Source organism: Dendrobates tinctorius, unplaced genomic scaffold, assembly GCF_039654945.1.
Source record: "Dendrobates tinctorius isolate UK_male_01 unplaced genomic scaffold, ASM3965494v1 ptg000020l, whole genome shotgun sequence".
Lineage (NCBI taxonomy): Eukaryota > Metazoa > Chordata > Amphibia > Anura > Dendrobatidae > Dendrobates > Dendrobates tinctorius.
The window spans coordinates 53273048-53297693 of NW_027361688.1; the positions used below are offsets into that span (position 1 = coordinate 53273048).

Consider the following 24646-nt stretch of genomic DNA (forward strand, 5'->3'; position numbering starts at 1 on the left):
TATAATGCAACCCCTCATAAGGTATAATGCAGTCCCCACCATAGAATATAATGTAGCACCCTCATAGGGTTTATTGCAGGCCCGCTCATATAGTGTAATGCAGCCCCACCACAGAACATAATGCAGCCCCTCCATAGAGTATACTGTAGCCCCCTCATAGAGCATAATGCTGCCCTCCTCATATAGTATGATCTCAATTCTTATTCGGAATAACACCCAAAGGTACCCGAAAATAAAGAGATCCAGCAATATTACAAAAAATAATAATTTTATTATTGCAATATTTTCAAAAATAATAAACAGCAATGCCCAGTAGAAGACACTAAAAAATACACTGACAAGTTTATGTATAGCCACTACAATCTATTGTATAAAAATATACCAAATCGTGCAGCATATATGTTATATAACTTGAATAAATATAAATATTAAAGAACAGTGTCTATAAAAACTTCATTTATATGCCACACTTTCCCTTATATAAAAGGACCAAATACATATCCCTTCCAAAACGGTACCCATTATAATTATAAGTCAATCAATATACCCATATAGCTATATTTAAGAAATATCACAGCCATGAGAATGAAAAGCGCTAATCCAAATAGCCCGGGTAATTCCGATATAAGTATAAAAAATGGGAAACCTATAATATTACCTCAATTAGTGGAGCATTAGTGGCACTAATTAGTGTCTTCTACTGGGCATTGCTGTATATTACTTTTGAAAATATTGCAATAATAAAATTATTATTTTTTGTAATATTGTTGGATCTCTTTATTTTCGGGTACCTTTGGGTGTTATTCCGCATAAGAATTGAGTTTATGCGTTTAAGTGCCAGCTTTTAGTTAGTATTTATTGGGACATTTTGAATTTCATATAGTATGATGTAGCCCCCCCAGAATATAATGTAGCCCCTTGAGAGAATAATGCAAACCCACCACAGAATATAATGTAGACCTCCATAGAGTATACTGTAGCCCCCTCATATAGTATGATGCAGCCCCCCAGAATATAATGTAGTCCCCTGAGAGAATAATGCAGTCCCCCCACAGAATATAATATAGCCTCCTCAAATTATAATGCAGCCTCTCTCCACCTCCATCATTGTCTCCCCCTCCACCCCATCATTATCCTCATCACCACCTGCATCATTGCCTTTTCCCCCACCACCCCTATCATTGCCCTTGCCACCACCTCCATCGTTGATTTCTCCCCACAACCCCCATCATTGCCCATTCCACCACCTCAATCATTGCCTCCTCCCCCTCCACCACTGTTGTCCTTTCCAACACTACCTTCATTGTCCTTTACACCACAACCATCATTGCTTTCTCTCCCACCACCCCCATCATTGCCATTTCAACACCTCCATCATTGCCTCCCCCACCACCACCATCATTGTCCTTTCCACCTCAACCATCATTGCCAATCTCCAATACACACAGCACCGCATCACTCTCTCACTCACACACACATACCACCTCACCACATACACACACACAGCACTGCACCACACCACTTTCTCTCTCACCCACTCACAGCACCGCACCACTCTCTCACACGCACACACAAAGCACCGCACCACATACATACACACGGAGGCAGACAGACACACAGCACCACTCACCTCTGCAAGTTCCCCACAGACATAGGACATCCCAGCAGCCACTTCCTTGCCGGCACTTTCTGTCTGCAACAGTGCGCTGAATGATTATGTCATCCAGCTGCGCTGTGACAGACAGGAAGAGCTGAAAAGGAAACCACAACAAATCCCTGCAGTTCCGCTCCGCCAGGGTAAGCCATCTGGCAGGGGCCCACCTCCGGCTTTACATTTGCTATTAAAGTGAAATGATATTCACTCCTCTCCACACCCATGGGGGTGTGGGGTAGCATGAATATTCATTTCTCTTCAGCAGCGGGGACAGGCTCCTGTCTCCAGCTGCTGCTCTGCTGACTCAGGGGCCCCATAGCTGCCCGGTGTGCCGGTTCTCTGGTGGGCCAGTATGACCCTGAGTGTGAGGCTTCTTATTTATCCAGAGGTGCACACCTCTTAATGAAAAAATCAAGGTGCAAAGTTGTGTGTGCCTCTGAGTGCACCTCGCCATAATAGAGTGGAGTAGTAATTGCCGCTGCTAATTATGAATTTTGATGAGCGGGAGTTGGCATGCCCTGTCAGATCCCAATAAGGTCTCGCTCCCCTCATCCTGCCCCAACTATGCCAACCCCATCGGAGCAGGCTGAAAACGACATGAAAATACCAAAAGTCACACATTTTTCATTCAAACTTCCATTGGGCAAAAATTATGCAACTTTTCAAAGCTTTTTAAGCCAGAATTCTAGCAAAAAAAGCTTTTATGAATTGGGCCCTGTGAGCCTCATATATCAAAACTGAAAAAAAAATTGTTCCTCTTATCAACCAGCTATGAAGGAGTTTTTTATTATATTAAGCTGCTCTGGTAAAATGAAATCTGCAATGTGATTGGTTACTATAGACATTAAAATTTTTGTTTTAACAATTTTCACAAATCTGCTTTACCATGTATCGAATATATGTGCAATCTGGCAACAAATTTTAGAGTAACTGGCTAAATCTTTAAAAGAACCCGCATTACTGTATATTTTTGGCTTCTTTATCATGCATATAAGAATATTCTGAAATAAAATTACAAAAGGGAAAATATATTATACATGTTCATAACACACTGGAAAGATGCTGTTTTTCTGTATCAAGGTAAAAAAATCATAAAATTGAAATAAATTAAATAGATTCAGTCTATAAACCATTTTTAAACAGACAACCACTGTCATTTGCCATAGAGGAAATTAAATTGTGTCCGATCTCAATTACTGGCCTAATATTTAAAAGACAATATTTATACTATAATATATTCATGTATCTGATATAATACATGCAAAATATATCAACATTAAAGAAAATAATATAAAAAATATCATCAGGCTTAACTACAACAGCTCAAGAGCAAAGTGTCTTGTTACAGGCTGTCAGTTTGGTTATCTGAATAACACCGCATATAAAAAAAGATCAAATTAATATTATAAGTGTAAAGATGAAATCTTTAAGATTTTCTAAAAGTTGACATCCATTTCAGATTTGTCATCAATAATAAGAAACGTGCTATCATAATACAAAGTTTAGACTTACATTGTTTGCATCATTTGAAGAATTCCCTTCACATGAGGCTTCTTGATATATATCCTTTAACTGAGGATAATTTAGAGGCTGCACAATACTGAAATCTTGCTTTTCTGAGGCTGGAGGTAATGTAGTTTGGTAATTCTGCCCCTGGGATCCTGGAGGAACCATCCTGACCTCCATGTATTTTAAGGTCCCATCTGTGTTCAGGTACAGAGCCGGCTGATACTGATCTGTGTAGGATTTGGATTTGGATCCATCAAGAATACAGCAACTACGTCCGTAATCATAACTGTCCTTCCTCAGACATTTCACCAATAATATCATGAAGGTGACAAGTGACACTAAGCTGATGGCCACTAGGGAGATGATTAGATACAAAGTCATATCTGAAGGGGGTTTGGAATTGGTCCGGAAGTCTCCAGATTTTGGTCTTTCCACCATAACCTCATCCGTTATACTGACAAGTACAGTCACTGTGGTGGATAATGGAGGAGTCCCCTGATCACTGATAGAAATGACAAGTTGTTGCTCCATGTTCTCAGTCTCCTGTAATCCTCTTACAGTTCTCACCTCTCCTGTGAGTTTAGACACTTGAAAGGATGAATAATTGATGGGGTCAATGAGAGTAAATACCAACCAGGCATTGTGACCAGAGTCCAGATCCACTGCGGACAGTTTTGTCACCAGATATCCAGCACCTGTAGACTTGGGAATCCTCTCTTGGACAATGAGGTCCTCAGAGTGCTCTGGATACAGCAGAGAGGGGGGATTGTCATTTGTATCCAGAATGAAGATAAATATGGGGACAGTGGAAGATAATTGTGGAGATCCTGAGTCTTCTACCTTTATGGTGATTTGTAATACCTGGATCTGCTCATAGTCAAAGGATCGCTGAGCATATATATTCCCATCATTAGAATGAATGTACACAAAGGAGGAGACAGAGGAGCCATCAATCTTACTCTCAACTATGGCGTAAACCAGATCAGAATTAACTCCCTCATCTAGGTCAGTAGCAGACACTGTACATAGAAGAGTCCCGGGGTCACTGTTCTCCTTAATGAAAGCATTATAAGTAGACTGTGTGAACCCTGGAGCATTATCATTAATATCTGACACCCCGAGGGTGACGCTTGTTTTACTGTATAGAGGAGGAGACCCTAAATCCGAGGCTGTCAGCTCTATGGTGTATTGGGGGGTTTCCTCTCTATCCAGATTCCCATCTGTGACCAATGCATAGCGATTCTGGTGAGATATTATTTTAAAAGGCACATTTGGTGATAAACTCAGTTTTATTTCTCCATTCTTTCCAGAATCCTCATCTTTTACATTAATAAATCCTACAACTGATCCTATCAGAGCATTTTCTGGAATTTCATTGTTCACTGTTGAAAATGTAATTTTTGGTGCATTATCATTAATATCTTCCACTTCCACATGAACGATGCAGCTTCCCTCTAAAATGGGAATGCCTTTGTCTTCTGCCTTGATAGATAATTCATAAAAATTCACCTCTTCAAAATCCACATGTCCATTAATATGAATCTCTCCAGTTTTGCCATTTAAAGAAAATATTCTTTTTGCAGATTTAGATGTGTGGTCATCAAAGGAGAACTGAATTTCACCATTTGCTCCGTCATCCTGATCTGATGCATTTAATGTTAATATCACAGTTTTCAGAGGCAGATTTTCTCTAATGCTGATTTTATAAACCGACTGATTAAAGACTGGAGGATTATCATTAATATCTAATACAACGATGGTTATTCTGCAGGTCCCTGATCTGGCCGGTTCTCCTCCATCAATAGCTGTGAGAATGAGGTGATGTTCTTGTTTTTCTTCTCTATCTAAAACCTTTTCTAGTATCAGCTGAGGGATGAGCGTTCCATCCTTACGGTTCTTCACAGACAATGAGAAATAAGGATTTGTATTCAGTGTATACTGACTGACACCATTCACACCCACATCTAAATCCTCAGCGATCTCTAAAGGAAACCGAGAACCAGGCGATGCTACTAATTCTGTGATTTTAATAATGCGATCAGTAGATGAGAATGTGGGAGAATTATCATTAATATCCAGAATCTCTATTTCTAGAGTGAAAAGCTCCACCGGATTCTCAGCCACAACCTCTATCTGCAGTAAACAGCTGGGACTAGATCCACACAGGCTCTCCCTATCAATCCTGTCCTTCACAACCAGCCCTCCATTTGCCTGATTTACACTGAAATATCTTTGGTATTTCTCAGATCTCAGATGTATCCTGCGCTGAGAGAGCTCTGCACGTTTTATCCCCAGATCCTGAGCTACATTTCCTACCAATGTCCCCGGCTCAGACTCCTCAACAATAGAATAACGAAGCTGCCCAGAGACCCAGCCCCAGCTACAAAGGAGAAAGGAGCAGACTACTTGCCATTTCCAGCACTGACAAAAGCCTCTGATGTCCATATCTTAAATGATTCTCTTGATATTTGATGTCATGTAGATCCTGTGTAATCCAAGCTGCATGAGGGTGATGAATTTATCTCTCCATATTCCCAAAAAGATAATCCATCTGAAGAAAGGAAAGATCCACACGGCTCTCATCAGAGCTGCAGCTCTTCTTTGTGTGAGAGACGATGGGAGGGTGAATCACTGAGCCAGGGGGAGGAGAGCGCAGAGCTGACAGGAGCACATTCTCTGGTATAGACTGAGTAATCTACAGGATGACAAGACTGCCCTCTAGTGGCCAATATTTAGAAATACAGCAAATAAGCAGAATAGAGAAAGAATTAGAAACACTGAATACTTTCCCCTGATGTTTCTTTACAAAAATCGACATATTCTGGTGCAAGTTAGATTTAAAAGAAATACATATGTATAGTGAGACATCTGAAGCTATACTAGCACACAGGCTTTGTAATTAAACATCCAATATATTTACAACTTGCATTGTCTTTACATATTGTACTGTATTCTAAATAAACTGGTAATTTTTTTAGGTACTGTATATCTAATATATAAAGCTTAAGTGTGTGGATGTATGTGTGTGTGTGTATGTTCGGGATTGGCATCCGCACCGTCGCAGTTACAGCCACAAAATTTGGCACAGTCACACGTCTGGACCCCTAGAGTGTCCTAGACTATGTTGTGAGGTGAAATTTTAACCCCACAAGTTCCAATTCACCAAACAATTTTGCCCCTATCTACATAATGGGGAAAAAGTGTGTGTATCAAGCCCCGCCCCTCATTATGATGTCATAATGGTTGCCATGGCGACGCTGATGTCATCATAGGTTGCAAGCCCCACCACTCATTATGATGTCATAATGGTTGACTATGGGATGGAGGATCTGTGATGGGCATATGGGCACGGGACTATGGGATGAAGGATATGTATGATGGGTATATGGGCATGGGACTATGAGATGAAGGATGTGTGATGGGTATATGGGAACTCGACTATGGGATGGCGGATATGTATGATGGATATATGGGCATGGGACTATGGGATGGAGGATGTGTGATGGGTATATGGGCACTCGACTATGGGATGGAGAATATGTATGATGGATATATGGGCATGGGACTATGGGATGGAGGATGTGTGATGGGTAGATGGGCACTCGACTATGGGATGGAGGATATGTATGATGGGTATATGGGCATGGGACTATGAGATGAAGGATGTGTGATGGGTATATGGGCACTCGACTATGGGATGGAGAATATGTATGATGGATATATGGGCATGGGACTATGGGATGGAGGATGTGTGATGGGTATATGGGCACTCGACTATGGGATGGAGAATATGTATGATGGATATATGGGCATGGGACTATGGGATGGAGGATGTGTGATGGTTATATGGGCACTCGACTATAGGATGGAGGATATGTATGATGGGTATATGGGCACGGGCCTATGGGATCGTGGATATGTATGATGGGTATATGGGCACAGGACTATGGGATGGAGGATAATTATAATTTGCTATAGCTAACCACAGTTAGTTACAATGCCCGGGCAGCGCCGGGCTCTTCAGCTAGTTATTCTATAAAATACTATTAAGTACTGAGAAATAAAACTGATTAAGTAAAATATTTATACATGTAAATTGTATTTAGTATCATTGCATGAAAGGACAAGTCACGAAGAGAATATTGGGAAATTTATTCATAACTTTAAAAGAACAAGAAAAGGCAAAAGTCCATATAGTAGAGACTAAAATACCCATACACTTTTTAAGTGCACATGGAGCAGCGCAAATTCCAATATTTAAGAACCTATAATTACTTTTTTACATCTCTCTTAACCTTTCAGTCAATGTCTACATCTGAAAATCATAATGACCCAATAACTTTTAGGGTGTATGTTGCATACTGTATACATAAGAGAGTGGAAGAACGATCGGCTTTCCTGGAGATTCTGTGACTTCTGTAATATGATGTAGTAATGCATTGTTATAATAAATGTGTTTAGGTGAGGAAAGGATTAGCAGTTAGTAGGTAAGCACAGGGAGTGACTTCAGATATACAAAAGGATGTATTATTATTATTACTATTATTATTTTTATTATTTAATATTATAGCGCCATTTATTCCATGTTGTTTTACATCTGAGGAGGGGTATATATAATAAATACAAGTACAGTAATCTTAAACAATACAAGTCACGACTGGTACAGGAGTAGAAAGGACCCTGCCCGCAAGGGCTCACAATCTACAAGATTGTATCGGCCTAGATCATCAGAGTGGCTGCAGTTAAAATACAGTTAACATTAGTGAGACAGATAATAAGTCCTATATGAACAAGGACTTGTTAAAGTGGCAAAAGCAATGATCCAAGAAGTACAGCCTTGTGGGAAGCTGAGGAAAGGCCAAAATAGGGATATAATATGAACAACGGTGGAACAGAGTTACAGGTAGTCCTGATATTACTTTGGGTAGCCCTAAAGAGTGGTGGAATGCAATGAGACAGCCTGGTGTGGAAGACCTAGAGAAAAAAATGAATTCTTGCCTCATAGGAGCATCTTTAAAGATATCTGAGGAAGGATGCCGGTGTAATGGATTTGTATCAGTGTGAAATTGTGTTGAAGAAGTCATGTTAAATGCTGCCACGTGTAATCTTCTATGAGCAGTTCCTGTCAATGTCATCTATGAGAACCATCACGCTTAATGTCTGTTACCTGTCATGTCTTTTAAAATGTCACTAGCTAGTCATCCTCACCACATCACTGGTTGCTGCCAATGACCTCTAAGGGAGCAGTACAGATAATGTGAGGGTTGTAATAGTCACCACATTACACTCATCACTGGAGTTTAGGGTTTTCAATCAACACTTGGTCAAAGGAAACCTTACATATACAGAAAGTCATCTTAAAACTAATAGGGTAGAAACAATAGAAGAACAATTGCTGTATGTGGTCAATTTATCACACTTTCCTTAAGAAATATTATAAGATTATTACTCACTTTACTTGATAGACTATATTATCATGTAGGAGACACTAGTTACCTTTGATCGCAAGAAAAATTTTAAGTTCTGCTTGAAAAATAGAACAGCTGATGGTCAATGACCAAGAAGATGGCTCAGGTTACTATATTCAGTGACTATTGATCATAATCACTAAAGATCATAGACAGTAGATTGGCTTAACATGCCATTACTGTGAGTCATATTCCAAATTTAGGCAAAGTCTAAAGCCCCTGTTACACATAACGATGTCCCAGCGATCCCACCAACGACCCGACATGATGGGATCGCTGGGACATCGTTAGGCTGATGGCTGGTGAGCTGTCACATAGATAGCCCCAGCGATCAGGACCAGTGACGCTGGATGCTGGTTTCCAATGTAAACGTCGGGTATCCAGGAGCCGCGGCTCTTGGATACCTGACGTTTACATTAGAAACCAGCGTCGATGATCATTGGTATCTCGCTGCCACACGCAGTGATGCGTGCGGGGCAGTGGGAGACCAGCGATTGAAAAATGGCCCAGGCCGCTCGAGCACGATCAGCGATAACCGGCAGGGGGGCCGGTCGCTGATCCCCATCACACACAGCGATCTCGCTGGCAAGATCGCTGATGTGTCACAAAATCAGCGATCTCGCTAGCGAGATTGCTGTGTGACAGGGCCCTTAGGCTCTTAGGCAGCAAGTAAAAGGAAGGGAGTTATCCAAGTTACCAATGTTGTATTTCAGTACAAAAGTCTTGTACACCTGTAAGTTCAATGGTCCATTTGAGAAAAATAGTCTGTTTTATCCTAATAGATTGAGCAATAAAAGGGGATTTTCGGGAACAAGATAGGTCATCAACTTAAGAACAGTGGTGGATAACAACTGGCACCCCCTTAGAAGAGCTGGTACCTGTGTCGTGCCCACTGGAAGCATACCGTCTATGGAGCCAAAACTCTACATCTACATGCAGTATGGTTGAAGTTCTCAACTTCTGCAGCTCAGCTTCCATTCATTTCAAGATCAACCACCACAGTCGCCTAAGGTGAGTTATTTGACTGTCCGTGGCATCAAGTATCAGTTTACCAATGAGGTATGGGATGATGGATCCCAATGATCTCATACTGATGACCTATCCAAATGATAGGTCTCCAATATCTCAGTCCTGGACTTGATGAGGGGGCAAAGTGGAGTGTGAGGCTCCTTATTTATTAAGAGGTACATACCTCTTAATGAAAAAATCAAGATGCATAATTGTGTGTGCCTCCGAGTACACCTTGCCACAGAAGAGAGGATTTGTAATTGCCACTGCTTATTATGAATTTTGACAAGCGGGGGGTCAGCATGCCCTGTCAGATCCCCACAAGGCTCAGCCCTATCTCATTTACCTCAACTATGCCTACTCCATCCGAGCTGGCACAAAACGGCATGAACATGCCAAGTCACACATTTTTCATTCGAACTTCCATTGTGCAAAAATTGTACAATTTTTCGAAGCTTTTAAAGCCAGAATTCTAGCAAAAAAGCTTTCATGAATCAGACCCTGTGAGCCTCATATATCAAAACTGAAAAAAAAAATTGTTCCCCTTATCAACCAGCTATGAAGGAGCTTTTTATTATATTAAGCTGCTCTGTTAAAATGAAATCTGCAATGTGATTGGTTACTATCGACAGTAAACATTTTCTTTTAACAATTTTCACAAATCTGCTTTACCATGTACAGTATCTAATATATGTGCAATCTGGCAACAAATTTTAGAGTAACTATGGCAAAATCTTTAGAAGAACCCATATTCCTGTATAGTTTTGGCTTCTTTATCATGCATGTAAGAATATTCTGCAATAATATTGCAATAGGGAAAATATATTATAAATGTTTATAACACACTGGAAAGATGCTGGTTCTTGGTATCAAAGAATAATAAAGATCATGAAATAGAGATAAATTAAATAGATTCAATCTATAAACCATTTTTAAACAGACAACCACTGTCATTTGCCATAGAGGAAATAAAATTGTGTCCTTCTATCTCAGTTACTGGCCTAATATTTAAAAGACAATATTTATGCTATAATATATTCATGTATTTGATATAGTACATGCAAAATATATCAAAATTAATGAAAAGTATTTTAAAAATATCATCATCAGGCTTAACGACAACAGCTCAAGAGCAAAGTGTCTTGTTAGAGGCTGTCAGTTTGGTTATGTGAATAACATTGCATATAAAAAAAGATAACATTAATAAGTATAAAGATTAAATCTTTTATATTTTGTAAATGTTGACTTCCATTTCAGATTTGTCATCAATAATAAGAAACTTACTGTAATAATACAAATTTTAGACTTACATTGTTTGCATCATTTGATGAATTCCCTTCAGATGAGGCTTCTTGATATATATCCTTTAATTGAGGATAATTTAGAGGCTGCACAATACTGAAATCTTGTTGATCCAGGGCTGGGGGGACATTAGTTTGGTAACTCTGCCCCTGGGATCCTGGAGGGACCATCCTGACCTCCATGTATTTTAAGGTCCCATCTGTGTTCAGGTACAGAGCCGGCTGATACTGATCTGTGTAGGATTTGGATTGGGATCCACCAAGAATACAGCAACTACTGCTGTAATCATAACTGTCCTTCCTCAGACATTTCACTAATAATATCATGAAGGTGACAAGTGACACTAAGCTGATGGCCACTAGTGAGATGATTAGATACAGAGTCATATCTGATGGGGGTTTGGAATTGGTCAGGAAGTCTCCAGATTTTGGTCTTTCCACTATAACCTCATCCGCTATACTGACAAGTACAGTCACTGTGGTGGATAATGGAGGAGTCCCCTGATCACTGATAGAAATGACAAGTTGTTGCTCCATGTTCTCGGTCTCCTGTAATCCTCTTACAGTTCTCACCTCTCCTGTGAGTTTAGACACTTGAAATAAGGAATAATTGATGGGGTCAATGAGAGTAAACACCAACCAGGCATTGTGACCAGAGTCCAGATCCACTGCGGACAGTTTTGTCACCAGATATCCAGCACTTGTAGACTTGGGAATCCTCTCTTGGACAATGAGGTCCTCAGAGTGCTCTGGATACAGCAGAGAAGGGGGATTGTCGTTTACATCCAGAATGAAGATAAAAACGGGGACAGTGGAAGATAACTGTGGAGATCCTGAGTCTTCCACCTTTATGGTGATTTGTAAAACCTGGATCTGCTCATAGTCAAAGGATCGCTGAGCATATATATTCCCATCATGAGAATGAATGTACACAAAGGAAGAGACAGAGGAGCCGTCAATGTGACTCTCAACTATGGAGTAAACCAGATCAGAATTAACCCCCTCATCTAGGTCAGTAGCAGATACTGTACATAGAAGAGTCCCGGGGTCACTGTTCTCCCTAATGAAAGCATTATAAGTAGACTGTGTGAACACTGGAGCATTATCATTAATATCTGACACCCTGAGGGTGACGCTTGTTTTACTGTATAAAGGAGGAGACCCTAAATCAGAGGCTGTCAGCTCTATGGTGTATTGGGGGGTTTCCTCTCTATCCAGATTCCCATCTGTGACCAAGGCATAGCGATTTTTAAGATGTTTAATTTTAAAAGGCACGTTTGGTGATAAATCTAATTTTATTTCTCCATTTTTTCCAGAATCCTTGTCTCTCACATTAACAAATCCTACAATATCCCCTGATGGAGAGTTTTCTGGAATATTATTAGCCACCTTGGTAAATGCAATTTCTGGCTGATTGTCATTTACATCTTTTACTTCCACTTGTACCATACAATTACCCTGTAAATTGGGAAATCCTTTGTCTACGGCCTTAATAGATAATTCGTAAAAGCTTTGCTCTTCAAAATCCACATATCCATTGATAGAAATCTGTCCATTTTGCTCATTTAAAGAAAATATCTGTCTAGCAGATTTAGATGTATGATCGTCAAAGGAGAACTGAATTTCACCATTTGCTCCGTCATCCTGATCTGTCGCATTTAATGTTAATATCACAGTTTTCAGAGGCAGATTTTCCCTAATGCTGATTTTATAAACCGACTGATTAAAGACTGGAGGATTATCATTAATATCTAATACAACGATGGTTATTCTGCAGGTCCCTGATCTGGCCGGTTCTCCTCCATCAATAGCTGTGAGAATGAGGTGATGTTCTTGTTTATCTTCTCTATCTAAAACCTTTTCTAGTATCAGCTGAGGGATGAGCGTTCCATCTTTAAGATTCTTCACAGACAATGAGAAATAAGGATTTGTATTCAGTGTATACTGACTGACACCATTCACACCAACATCTAAATCCTCAGCAATCTCTAAAGCATATTGAGCACCAGGAGCTGCTAATAATTCAGTTATCTTAATATTGCGATCATCAGATAAAAATGTAGGAGAATTATCATTAATATCCAGAATCTCTATTTCTAGAGTAAAAAGCTCCACCGGATTCTCAGCCACAACCTCTATCTGCAGTAAACAGCTGGGACTAGACCCACACAGGCTCTCCCTATCAATCCTGTCCTTCACAACCAGCCCTCCATTTGCCTGGTTTACACTGAAATATCTTTGGTATTTCTCAGATCTCAGATGTATCCTGTGCTGAGAGAGCTCTGCACGTTTTATCCCCAGATCCTGAGCTACATTTCCTACCAATGTCCCCGGCTCAGACTCCTCAACAATAGAATAACGAAGCTGCCCAGAGACCCAGCCCCAGCTACAAAGGAGAAAGGAGCAGACTACTTGCCATTTCCAGCACTGACAAAAGCCTCTGATGTCCATATCTTAAATGATTCTCTTGGTATTTGATGTCATGTAGATCCTGTGTAATCCAAGCTGCATGAGGGTGATGAATTTATCTGTCCATATTCCCAAAAAGATAATCCATCTGAAGGAAAGAAAGATCCACACGGCTCTCATCAGAGCTGCAGCTCTTCTTTGTGTGAGAGACGATGGGAGGGTGAATCACTGAGCCAGGGGGAGGAGAGCGCAGAGCTGACAGGAGCACATTCTCCGGTATAGACTGAGTAATCTACTGGATGACAAGTCTACCCTCTAGTGGCCAATGGATAGAAATACAGAAAATAAGCATGACAGAAAAATAATATCTTTTTGGTGTAAAGAATTTTAATTCTTGCAATTTTAAGTTACACTTCAAAATACTTTGTATGAATAAATCTAAATATGTGTTACTAATGCATTTACATTCATTTTATATCATTTTATGATTTATAAAACTTATAGGTTTTTATCAGCAGTGCAGTGGAAAAATGTTTAGATAGCTAGATAGAAAGAATAGATAAATACAATAGATAGATAGATTGATAGAATATCCATCAATTATCTATCTATTATAGAGTATTGTCATTATTGAATTAAAGAACATTTTGGATTTTTTTTTGTAAAACATATCTGTTTTACATTTATAATGAATAGTGCAATACAGAAATTATGTGTACAATTTGATATTTTTTTGTCAGTTTCCATAATGTCTCTCATAATTTTTGCACATGCAGCAAAAATGAATTTCTACTCCCCTTGCTCTCTGGGAAACAATAAAATGGAGGACATTATACAGTATCACTGAGCAGTGTAGCTGCAAATGCATCATAAATGTGAGGTTCAAAATGCATCAGAAGTTGAATCCCTTTCCCTGTATCACAGAATTCTATGGGATGCAGTATTTAACTTTATCTCTCTTTGTACAGACTTCTGCAGACTTTATCTTGTAATACACAAAAAATCAATTATGCTAAAAACAAAGTTGGAGAAAAAAAGTGTATAAGAATTGAAAATAAATTCTAGCAGGATATATTTCATAATTTCCTATCTTTACATATACATTTTAGTGTGAAAAAATAAACAATAATTACACCTTTGACATTAGATCTGGTGGTCTGAGGTTTTTTTTAGGTGGCACATTTTTGTTGCCATCTAACAGTGGGATTCAGCTGCTCTCCGAGACAGATGTTGAACTGTCAGCTGGCTAAGGGTACCGTTACACTTAGCGATGCACCAGCGATCCCAACAACGATATGGATTGCCACACAGGCAGATCTCACCAGTGACATCGCAGAGGTCGGGGGTTGCTACTTACCTGTCAGACGCGGCGATCCTGACGTCTTCCAGCCCGCATCCATGCTTCGATCGTCGGCGCCACAGGAAGCCCATCAGGAAGCGCCCAATGAGAAATGGTCCAGGACGTCCTCGCACGACCAGCGATGAGCAGCGGGGGAGCCGGTCAGAGGTAAGTATCAGACATAGCGATATCGTTAGCAATATCTATGCTACGTCACAAAATCGGTGACGTTACAGCGATATTGCTAGCGATATCGCTATGTGTAATGGGGGGGCTTAAGGGACCAAGTAATATTCCAGCTTCATTCATTCCACTGTTCTTGCCTCTGTCTTTAAGATTATGGAGGTGACAGTATGCAGAGGGGGAGTGAAAGTGTGAGGAGGGAATAATGTGGGCACAGCACAGGAATGGGGAAGCAGAGGAAGACAGTGTGATGGATGGGACAGTAGACTCTACTCAATGTGACCCTAGTCATTATTCATGGAATTACCATGAGGCAGGATAGTCAAGAGGTCCAGGGGCCATATCAAAAAGGTTTGTAATAGAAAAAGGGAAAAAAGCAAAAGCATAGTCAGGTAATACTGTAGTTCCATGTAAGAGTATCAGGAAGGTAGCAAATCAAGACAAAGGTGTTATTCAAATAGATGGTCAAAGGAAAATCCAAGGTCAACAATGGAGATCAGAATATAATTCAGAACACAGAGCAAATACACACCACTTGAGCAAAGCTACAACTGGCAATGGTCTGACAATTGTCAGAGTGCGAAATAGTCCTGTAATCACCTAGAACAGATAACACCTGGAGGAGATCCTACAGACCTAGCCAGATAGGACAGCTGATCTGTCATTCACAAGACTCGCACCCCTTCCTCAGATTGGGCGTTAGACCTGTCACTCACAATCTTGATAGCTCAGCAAGCCCTGGATCCTAAAATACAGCAGAGGTGATGGTCACAGCATCAATAGGACACCATGAGTGATGGAATGAATCGTGAAAAAGGAACTGTGTATGGGACAGCATTCAGGGGTATGAAAAAGTTGGACATAAAAGAGACTGAACAGTGTGGGGGGCAAAATAGAGAGGGAGCAAAGTGGTGAGACACTGTGGATGAAAAATGTGAAGGCACTGTATGTGGGATAGTATTCGGAGGGGGGAATTGTGAGGAGGGGGCACAGTATAGATACTGGACAGTATGGATGGACACAGTCTGAGAGGACCACGTGAAGAAAGAATTCAGTATGAAAAGGAGGCAGCATGGTGCTGACATAAGAAAATTACAGTGTGGCATTTATAACTAATTGAGGGTGGAAAATGTGGAGGTTATAGCTAAAAAGGACAGATAGTGTGCTAGTTATAGCTAATGAGGATGGACAGTGCAATGGTTATAGCTAATAAGGTTGAACAGAGTGGAGGTTACAACTAATAAGGGTGAACACTGTGGCAGTTATCCTACAGAAGGGCTAACAGTGGTGGTTGCAGTTCTTAAGTGTAGAGCTGAGTGAATTTGTTCGGGTCTCCACTTAGTTGGCAAGCTATAGCGCTTATCGAATAAGCGGCAGAGGGAACCCGGATACATGGAGCGTGCAGGCTGGTCATCTGATCGGCGCTGCAGCTGCATGTGTCACGGCTGTGTCACAGTCACAGCACACGCATGGACAGCCTGTTTGTTTGGCTCTCCATGCATGTGCTGTGACTGTGATACAGCCGGGGCACATGCACCTGTGGCACTGATCAGCTGATCAGGCAGCATGCTCCACGTATCCGGGTTCCCTCTGCAGCTTCATTGATAAGCACTACAGCGCTGAGATCTCATCTCCTGAGATCTTGGTGCCGAGATCTCCATTCACGCATGCGCTGTGTTGTCGGCCATTTTCCCAGAGTCCACCACACAGGAAATCATGGAACTGCGGGGGGCTCTGGCCTTTCACAAAAAGCCATCAGAGCCCCCCGCAGCATCAGAATCATCTGCAGCAGCACCGGGCAGCACCACCGGACACCCTTGCAGCGCTGGAAACCCACGTAGCACCGCTGGGCACCCGGAGCAGCACTAGAGACACCCACAGCAGGACCAGGCAGCACAACTGGACACCCCCACAGCTCTGGACACCCGCAGCAGCACGCCGCAGTCCGGAACACCCCCTCATCCCAGTCTACAGCCTGCAGCATCACCCCACTCCTGCTTTCTCCAGAAATGACCCTGGGACCCCGCTTCACCGCAGCCACCACCCCGGTAAGCAATAAGATGCATAGATTATAAGAAGCACCACCATTTTATTTAAAAAAAAATCCTATTTTTCTCTTTAAACTTGGGGGTGCATCTTGTAATTTAGTGCGTCTTATAATCCGAAAAATATAGTGATTGTAAAATTAGGCACTTTAGCCTGACAAATCCTAGCAGCATGTAATAAACTGAATGATGGGATTTGGTTCTGCTTGCTGATTGCAGCAGTCATTACATGATATGTGACTTTCATACTTACGGTCATGTGCTAACTGGTTATCCTCCTACTTCTTTCAAAAATACAGACGCTGTAGTTTTTCACTGAATATTGAGAGAATTAGGAAAAGAATCTAGCCGGCACATGACTGTAAGTGTTAAAATGGCATATGAGTGGTCACATAAGGACACCTCAAACTTATCCTGTTTATTGGATGGGATGTTAATCCAAATTTTGTCCCAGGTTCAGGAAAATTTAGATACCTATCTAAACAAAACCATCCGATGTTCTAGCTTTGATTGGTATTTATTATAAAATATCTATTTAGGAAATAATTGCTATATTTTTTATGAAACAAGTAGATTTTCCATTTATAGAACTTTCCTCATAAAACAATAAACAATTAATAATATCCCAACATATTAAATATCTCTAAATATCTCGTATTACAAAAAAGAGACACTTATAACCAATGTCCATGAAAAATGAGCAGACATTGCTTTAAAATTAGAAAATTAAATTGACATAATGCAAAAGCAATAGATCATCAATCACGTAAGGCTGAGCTCAGGCAACAGTATGCACAATAATTTATATTTCATAAGAAAATAACAGACAATTTGCCAACAAGTCAAAGACAGTTTGTTGTATTAACTGTACATGATTGGGAAAAATGCCTGATATACAAATAGTAAACCATATGTGATCCGTTTTTTGCCCACCAAATGACTAATCATGTGTAAGTATGATATAAACGACAGATCAAACCAGTGCACGCTGTGTTTTTTACATCTCCACCATGTCCACTTGTGAATACAATAATGTGTACTACCACCCTGACATGCATTAGTTAGTGTGCCTTCCTCATGCTTCTAGTTCTACATACAGACAGAACAAACACATTTAATATTTTTCACTGAACGAGTGCAAAACATACACCGGTTTAAACACACATACTAAAGATGACCAATCAGCAATCATACACTATTTCTTGTGCTACTGTTCCTTGTCGCGGCCATTAGACACACACAAGAAGCTAGACTGGGATAGAACTACTACCTTTGAACCCTAAAAGTTATGCAAAAGACAGAGTCAAATTATTTTTATAAGACAAGTTAATAATTCTCAAATTTATACACAAAAAAACAGGCAAAAATATTTCACATATTGTAATTTTACTTACATTTAAGGTTTAACTTTGGAACTTTTTAAATACCTCAATATACCAAAATATTAGGACTTACGTTGTTTGGCTCATTCAAAAACTTCCCTTCAGATGAGGCTTCTTGATATATATCCTTTAACTGAGGATAGTTTATAGGCTGCACAATACTGAATTCTTGTTGCTCTAGGGCTGGGGATAAATTAGTTTGGTAACTGTGCCCCTGGGATCCTGGAGGAACCATCCTGACCTCCATGTATTTTAAGGTCCCGTCTGTGTTCAGGTACAGAGCCGGCTGATACTGATCTGTGTAGGATTTGGATTGGGATCCATCAAGAATACAGCAACTACTGCTGTAATCATAACTGTCCTTCCTCAGACATTTCACCAATAATATCATGAAGGTGACAAGTGAAACTAAGCTTATGGCCACTAGGGAGATGATTAGATAGAGAGTCATATCTGATGGGGGTTTGGAATTGGTCAGGAAGTCTCCAGATTTTGGTCTTTCCACTATAACCTCATCCGCTATACTGACAAGTACAGTCACTGTGGTGGATAATGGAGGAGTCCCCTGATCACTGATAGAAATGACAAGTTGTTGCTCCATGTTCTCAGTCTCCTGTAATCCTCTTACAGTTCTCACCTCTCCTGTGAGTTTAGACACTTGAAAAGATGAATAATTGATAGGGTCAATGAGAGTAAACACCAACCAGGCATTGTGACCAGAGTCCAGATCCACTGCGGACAGTTTTGTCACCAGATATCCAGCACCTGCAGACTTGGGAATCCTCTCTTGGATAATGAGGTCCTCAGAGTGCTCTGGATACAGCAGAGAGGGGGGATTGTCATTTGTATCCAGAATGAAGATAAAGACGGGGACAGTGGAAGATAACTGTGGAGATCCTGAGTCTTCTACCTTTATGGTGATTTGTAATACCTGGATCTGCTCATAGTCAAAGGATCTCTGAGCATATATATTCCCATCATTAGAATGAATGTAGACAAAGGAGGAGACAGAGGAGCCGTCAATCTGACTCTCAACTATGGAGTAAACCAGATCAGAATTAACCCCCTCATCTAGGTCAGTAGCAGATACTGTACATAGAAGAGTCCCGGGGTCACTGTTTTCCTTAATGAAAGCATTATAAGTAGACTGTGTGAACACTGGAGGATTATCATTAATATCTGACACCCTGAGGGTGACGCTTGTTTTACTGTACAGAGGAGGAGACCCTAAATCAGAGGCTGTCAGCTCTATAGTGTAGAGGGGGATTTCTTCTCTATCCAGATTCCCATCTATGACCAAAGCGTAGCGATTTTTAAGAGGTCTGATTTTAAAAGGCACATTTGGTGATAAGTTCATTTTAATTTCTCCATTTTTCTCAGAATCTTTGTCTATTGCATTAATGAATCCAACAATATCCCCAAATTGAGAATTTTCTGGAATTTCATTTGCCACTGCGGTAAAGGTAATTTCTGGCCGATTGTCATTTACATCATTTATTTCCACTTGAACCATGCAGTTACCCTGTAAATTGGGAAATCCTTTGTCGATGGCTTTGACAGATAATTCGTAAAAGCTTTGTTCTTCAAAATCTACAAGTTCTTTAATAAAAATCTCCCCATTTTGCTCATTTAGAGAAAATATTTTCTGAGCAGATTCGGATGTATGATCATCTAAAGAAAACTGTATTTCTCCATTTGCTCCGTCATCCTGATCTGTCGCATTTATTGTTAATATCACAGTATTTAGAGGTAGATTTTCCCTAATGATGATTTTATAAACCGACTGATTAAAGACTGGAGGATTATCATTAATATCTAATACAACGATGGTTATTCTGCAGGTCCCTGATCTGGCCGGTTCTCCTCCATCAATAGCTGTGAGAATGAGGTGATGTTCTTGTGTTTCTTCTCTATCTAAAACCTTTTCTAGTATCAGCTGAGGGATGAGCGTTCCATCCTTACGGTTCTTCACAGATAATGAGAAATAAGGATTTGTGTTCAGTGTATACTGACTGACACCATTCACACCGACATCTATATCCTTTGCGATCTCTAAAGCATATTGAGCACCAGGAGCTGCTAATAATTCTGTGATCTCTATAATGCGATCTTTAGATGAGAATGAGGGAGAATTATCATTAATATCCAGAATCTCTATTTCTAAAGTGAAAAGCTCCACCGGATTCTCAGCCACAACCTCTATCTGCAGTAAACAGCTGGCACTAGATCCACACAGGCTCTCCCTATCAATCCTGTCCTTCACAACCAGCCCTCCATTTGCCTGGTTTACACTGAAATATCTTTGGTATTTCTCAGATCTCAGATGTATCCTGCGCTGAGAGAGCTCTGCACGTTTTATCCCCAGATCCTGAGCTACATTTCCTACCAATGTCCCCGGCTCAGACTCCTCAACAATAGAATAACGAAGCTGCCCAGAGACCCAGCCCCAGCTACAAAGGAGAAAGGAGCAGACTACTTGCCATTTCCAGCACTGACAAAAGCCTCTGATGTCCATATCTTAAATGATTCTCTTGATATTTGATGTCATGTAGATCCTGTGTAATCCACGCTGCATGAGGGTGATGAATTTATCTGTCCATATTCCCAAAAAGATAATCCATCTGAAGAAAAGAAAGATCCACACGGCTCTCATCAGAGCTGCAGCTCTTCTTTGTGTGAGAGACGATGGGAGGGTGAATCACTGAGCCAGGGGGAGGAGAGCGCAGAGCTGACAGGAGCACATTCTCTGGTATAGACTGAGTAATCTACTGGATGACAAGACTACCCTCTAGTGGCCAATGTTTATAAATACAGAAAATAACTAGAACATAAAATTATTTGGAGGAAAGAAGTGAATTCTATCAAATTTTTTCAGTATTAAATATTTTGAGCCTCTAAAGTAACCTTCAATAAAATTGATAGTAATTTTTACCAGCTATTAAAAAGTATCGGTTTTTAAATCTAGTGTAGTTAGAACTTTAATATGCACCAGGCCATTTGTTTATTTTTTGTTAATTTTTAATATTTTTTTTATTTAAAATGTAACTGTAGATGGAAAAGGCGCTTAAAATAATATCATCCATATTGTAATCCTCCTATTCCTTTACACATCAAGTTACTCTGTTATTTTCATATAAGATTGCCATATTGAGTATTGCCATCATTATAAAGAAATCTGCAACTTATTGATCTTATACCTGTCTAAATTGCAAAGAATGGCTTTATCTCAATCATTGAAACCACATTTTGAAATGTATTGTTTCATATCTAATGCTCTTATTTCTTCATTGTCATTTTTTGCATTTTTATCTACACATTATTACGGCACTGCTTATCTTCCCTGATCTGCATGCTCCTAGGTGACAATAGCAGATCACAGATTTGCCTTATGGTAGAAAGTGATTTTTTTTTGTTGGCCTTATGGGAGAGTGTTGCAGGCATTACCTGTGAGAGGTTAATGTGCAGGAAGGAGATTAAAGGGAACCTGTCACCTGTTTTGGCCACTATAAAAGGCCAGCCAATGCCTTTCAGGGCTTATCCACAGCATTCTATAATGCTGTAGATAAACCCTGTGTCCAACCTGAAAGATAGGAAAAGTATGTTTTATTGTAGTCACCTGGGGGTCGGTCCAGTCCGATGGGTGTCACAGATTCGTGTCCGGCGCCTCCCATCTTCTTGCAATGTCACCCTTCTGTTTGCTTTGACGCTTTCTGTCATTCCACTCTCTGTTGAGAGCAGAGCAAAGTACTACAGTGCACAGGTGCTGGTTCTCTCTGACTTTTCTCGGCGCCTGGCACTACAGTACTTTTCTCTGCCCTCAACAGGGCAGAAAACTATGCCTGCGCAGGAGCACGATGCCAGGGAGCGACGAAGCAAGCAGGAGGGTGGCATCACAAGATGGGAGGCGTCAGACCTGGACCCACGACACCCATCGGAGCGGACCACATTGCCCGGCCATCCGGGTGAGTATAATAAAACTTATTTTAATTATCTTGCAGGTCAGACTGGGGACTCATCTACAGCATTAAGCATTATGAAAAGCTTGTAGATAAGCCCTGAATGGCGGTGGACGCATCTTAAGCCCCCATCACACATAGCGATGCACCAGCGATCCCAACAACAATATGACCTGGTGAGGTTCGCTGGTGTGTCGCTACATGATCGCTGGTGAGCTGCCAAGCAGGCAGATCTCACCAGCGATCAGGACCAGCGATAACGCGGGTAACAAGCGCGTGCGTCGCTTAGTTACCCGCTATGTACCTTGGATACCAGTGTGCTGGAATTGGGAGCTGGTATCTAAGGTAAACAGCGGGTTTCTAAGTGCCGTGCGGTGCTTAGAAACCCACTGTTTACCTTGGATACCAGCTCCCAGCGTGAGTACGCTGGTATCTAAGGTACACAGCGGGTAACTAAGCAACTCGTGCGCTTAGTTACCCTATATTTACCTTGGATACCAGCTCCCAGCATCTGCTTACAGAGCTGGGAGCTCGCTGATTGATGGTCTCCTGCTGCCACACACAGCAATGCGCGCTGGCCAGCGGGAGACCAACGATCAAAAAATGGCGCAGAACATTCCTGCACGATCAGCGATACCCGGCGGGGGGGCCAGTCGCTGATGCATGTCACACACAGCGAGATCGCTGGAGAGATTACTGATGCGTCACAAAATCAGCGATCTTGCTAGTGATCTCGCTGTGTGTGACGGGGCCTTTATAGTGGCCAAACCAGGTGACAGGTGCATTTCAAGGTGTTCTGTCTCTGACTTTGTAATAGGTGTGTTGTCTTTTCATTTTCTTTACAAGACCGTGTGAGTGTCAGCCTGTGAGGTTTGTCAGTGGCCGGTATATAAACAGTAATATTTCAGGAACTCTTTTTGAGTTTGTCGCTACACACAAAAATAAAAATTTATCACCAAAAACTGAAACAAAAATAACATTAAAAATTGGTTGAAATAATATATAATTTTCTTCAGCTTGATTCTCTTTAAGGAATACTTCTGTCATAATAAGGCAAGATGTCAAAATAATTAGCAAGCAGATAACTGCTATTCTAAAGTAATACAATAAGTTTAATAGGAAATAACATTTTAATTCTTGTCATTAATAATTATACTGTACATTTTACAGCAGTACTAAGCAGTGTAACTATGAATCCAGCGCCTGGATGTTATACAAATCTGCCTTAAAGCTGCAGCATCATCTTTGTCTCTTTTTAGTCCCTCCAACATCTCCTCTCTCCTCTTACCCCTCACCTTGCTATAAGCATTGATGGGATGCAGCTTAGAACCTGACCTCTTTTTTGTACAGACTACTTTATGCAGATTTTGCCCTATAATTTATGGAGAACCTGGAGAAAAGAAGCTGGAAAGGATAATAATTGTCTAAAAATTGAGGAATGAGGCATTTTTGCTAAATATTATAATTACAGTTTCTATCTTCACTTATACTAATTTACTCCTCTAACATAAGATCTTTGAGAAAAACCAAAAGTAATAATTTAAAACATGGAGTTAGTACTGCATATAATATTTTGCTACATAATTTTAGGGGGCATAAATTGCTCTCCAGTTACTTGTTACATCCTTATCAGTAGTTGCCCTTAAAGGAAATCTGGCAGCAGATCCATGTTGATGGATCCACGGACAACAAGTATTAGGCACTGGCTGTTTGATTTCAGCCACATATGTTTGACACTGAAATGTCGAGACGTTTCAGAGAAACTCGTACTTTGAAAGCATATGGGGATGAAGCATCACCGGCAACTAGTTGAAAAGGCCAATCTTCAGCAGCTTTACACAACCAGCTGCCTATGACTGACAGGGCTCTCTTTATGTGTATGCGCTTGGAAAGGTTCATCACTCAAGGCTAGCAGGCAGGGAAAAGCCACCAGGGACCAGCCTTTTTGACTAGTCACTTGTGTAGATAGGCTCGAGGCAGATTTTAATATAATAATAATAATAATAATAATAATCTTTATTTATATAGCGCCAACATATTCCGCAGCGCTTTACAGTTTAACAGTTTCAAAACACAAGTCATAAGTAACAACGTTAAGGCTATGTGCCCAGGCTAGCGTTTCTAAATGCTCAGGAAACTGATCCCCTTCCCAGAAAACGCGCGTCTTTTTTCAGCGTGATTCTTGCGCGTTTTGTGCAAAAAAGCAGCGCGTTTTCGATGCGCGTTTTCTGGGAACATTGGGGATGGCTAAAAACGCTCAGCAATGCGGAAATTAATGAACTTGCTGCGTTTTTAGCCGCTAAGCGATTCCTGAGCGGTTAAAAACGCATGCATTGGCACATAAAGCCAAAAAAGCATGCAAATTAATTTGAAGCATCTTTTAAGCGTTTCT

At 40.7% G+C, this 24646-nt stretch overlaps 1 protein-coding gene across 1 annotated transcript in view; it reads right to left on the minus strand.

Moving 5' to 3' along the window:
- Window positions 1–24646, minus strand: part of LOC141083181 (protocadherin-16-like) — a 37796-nt gene that overhangs the window by 7388 nt on the left and 5762 nt on the right. Inside the window, exons 3-8 of the mRNA XM_073567347.1 lie at window positions 18372–20748; window positions 15588–15616; window positions 10950–13326; window positions 8162–8298; window positions 3167–5543; window positions 2540–2655 (exon numbers count right to left, since the gene is read on the minus strand). Coding sequence (XP_073423448.1) covers window positions 2540–2655; window positions 3167–5543; window positions 8162–8298; window positions 10950–13326; window positions 15588–15616; window positions 18372–20748 — 7413 coding nt within the window. The remainder of the gene's footprint in view (window positions 1–2539; window positions 2656–3166; window positions 5544–8161; window positions 8299–10949; window positions 13327–15587; window positions 15617–18371; window positions 20749–24646) is intronic.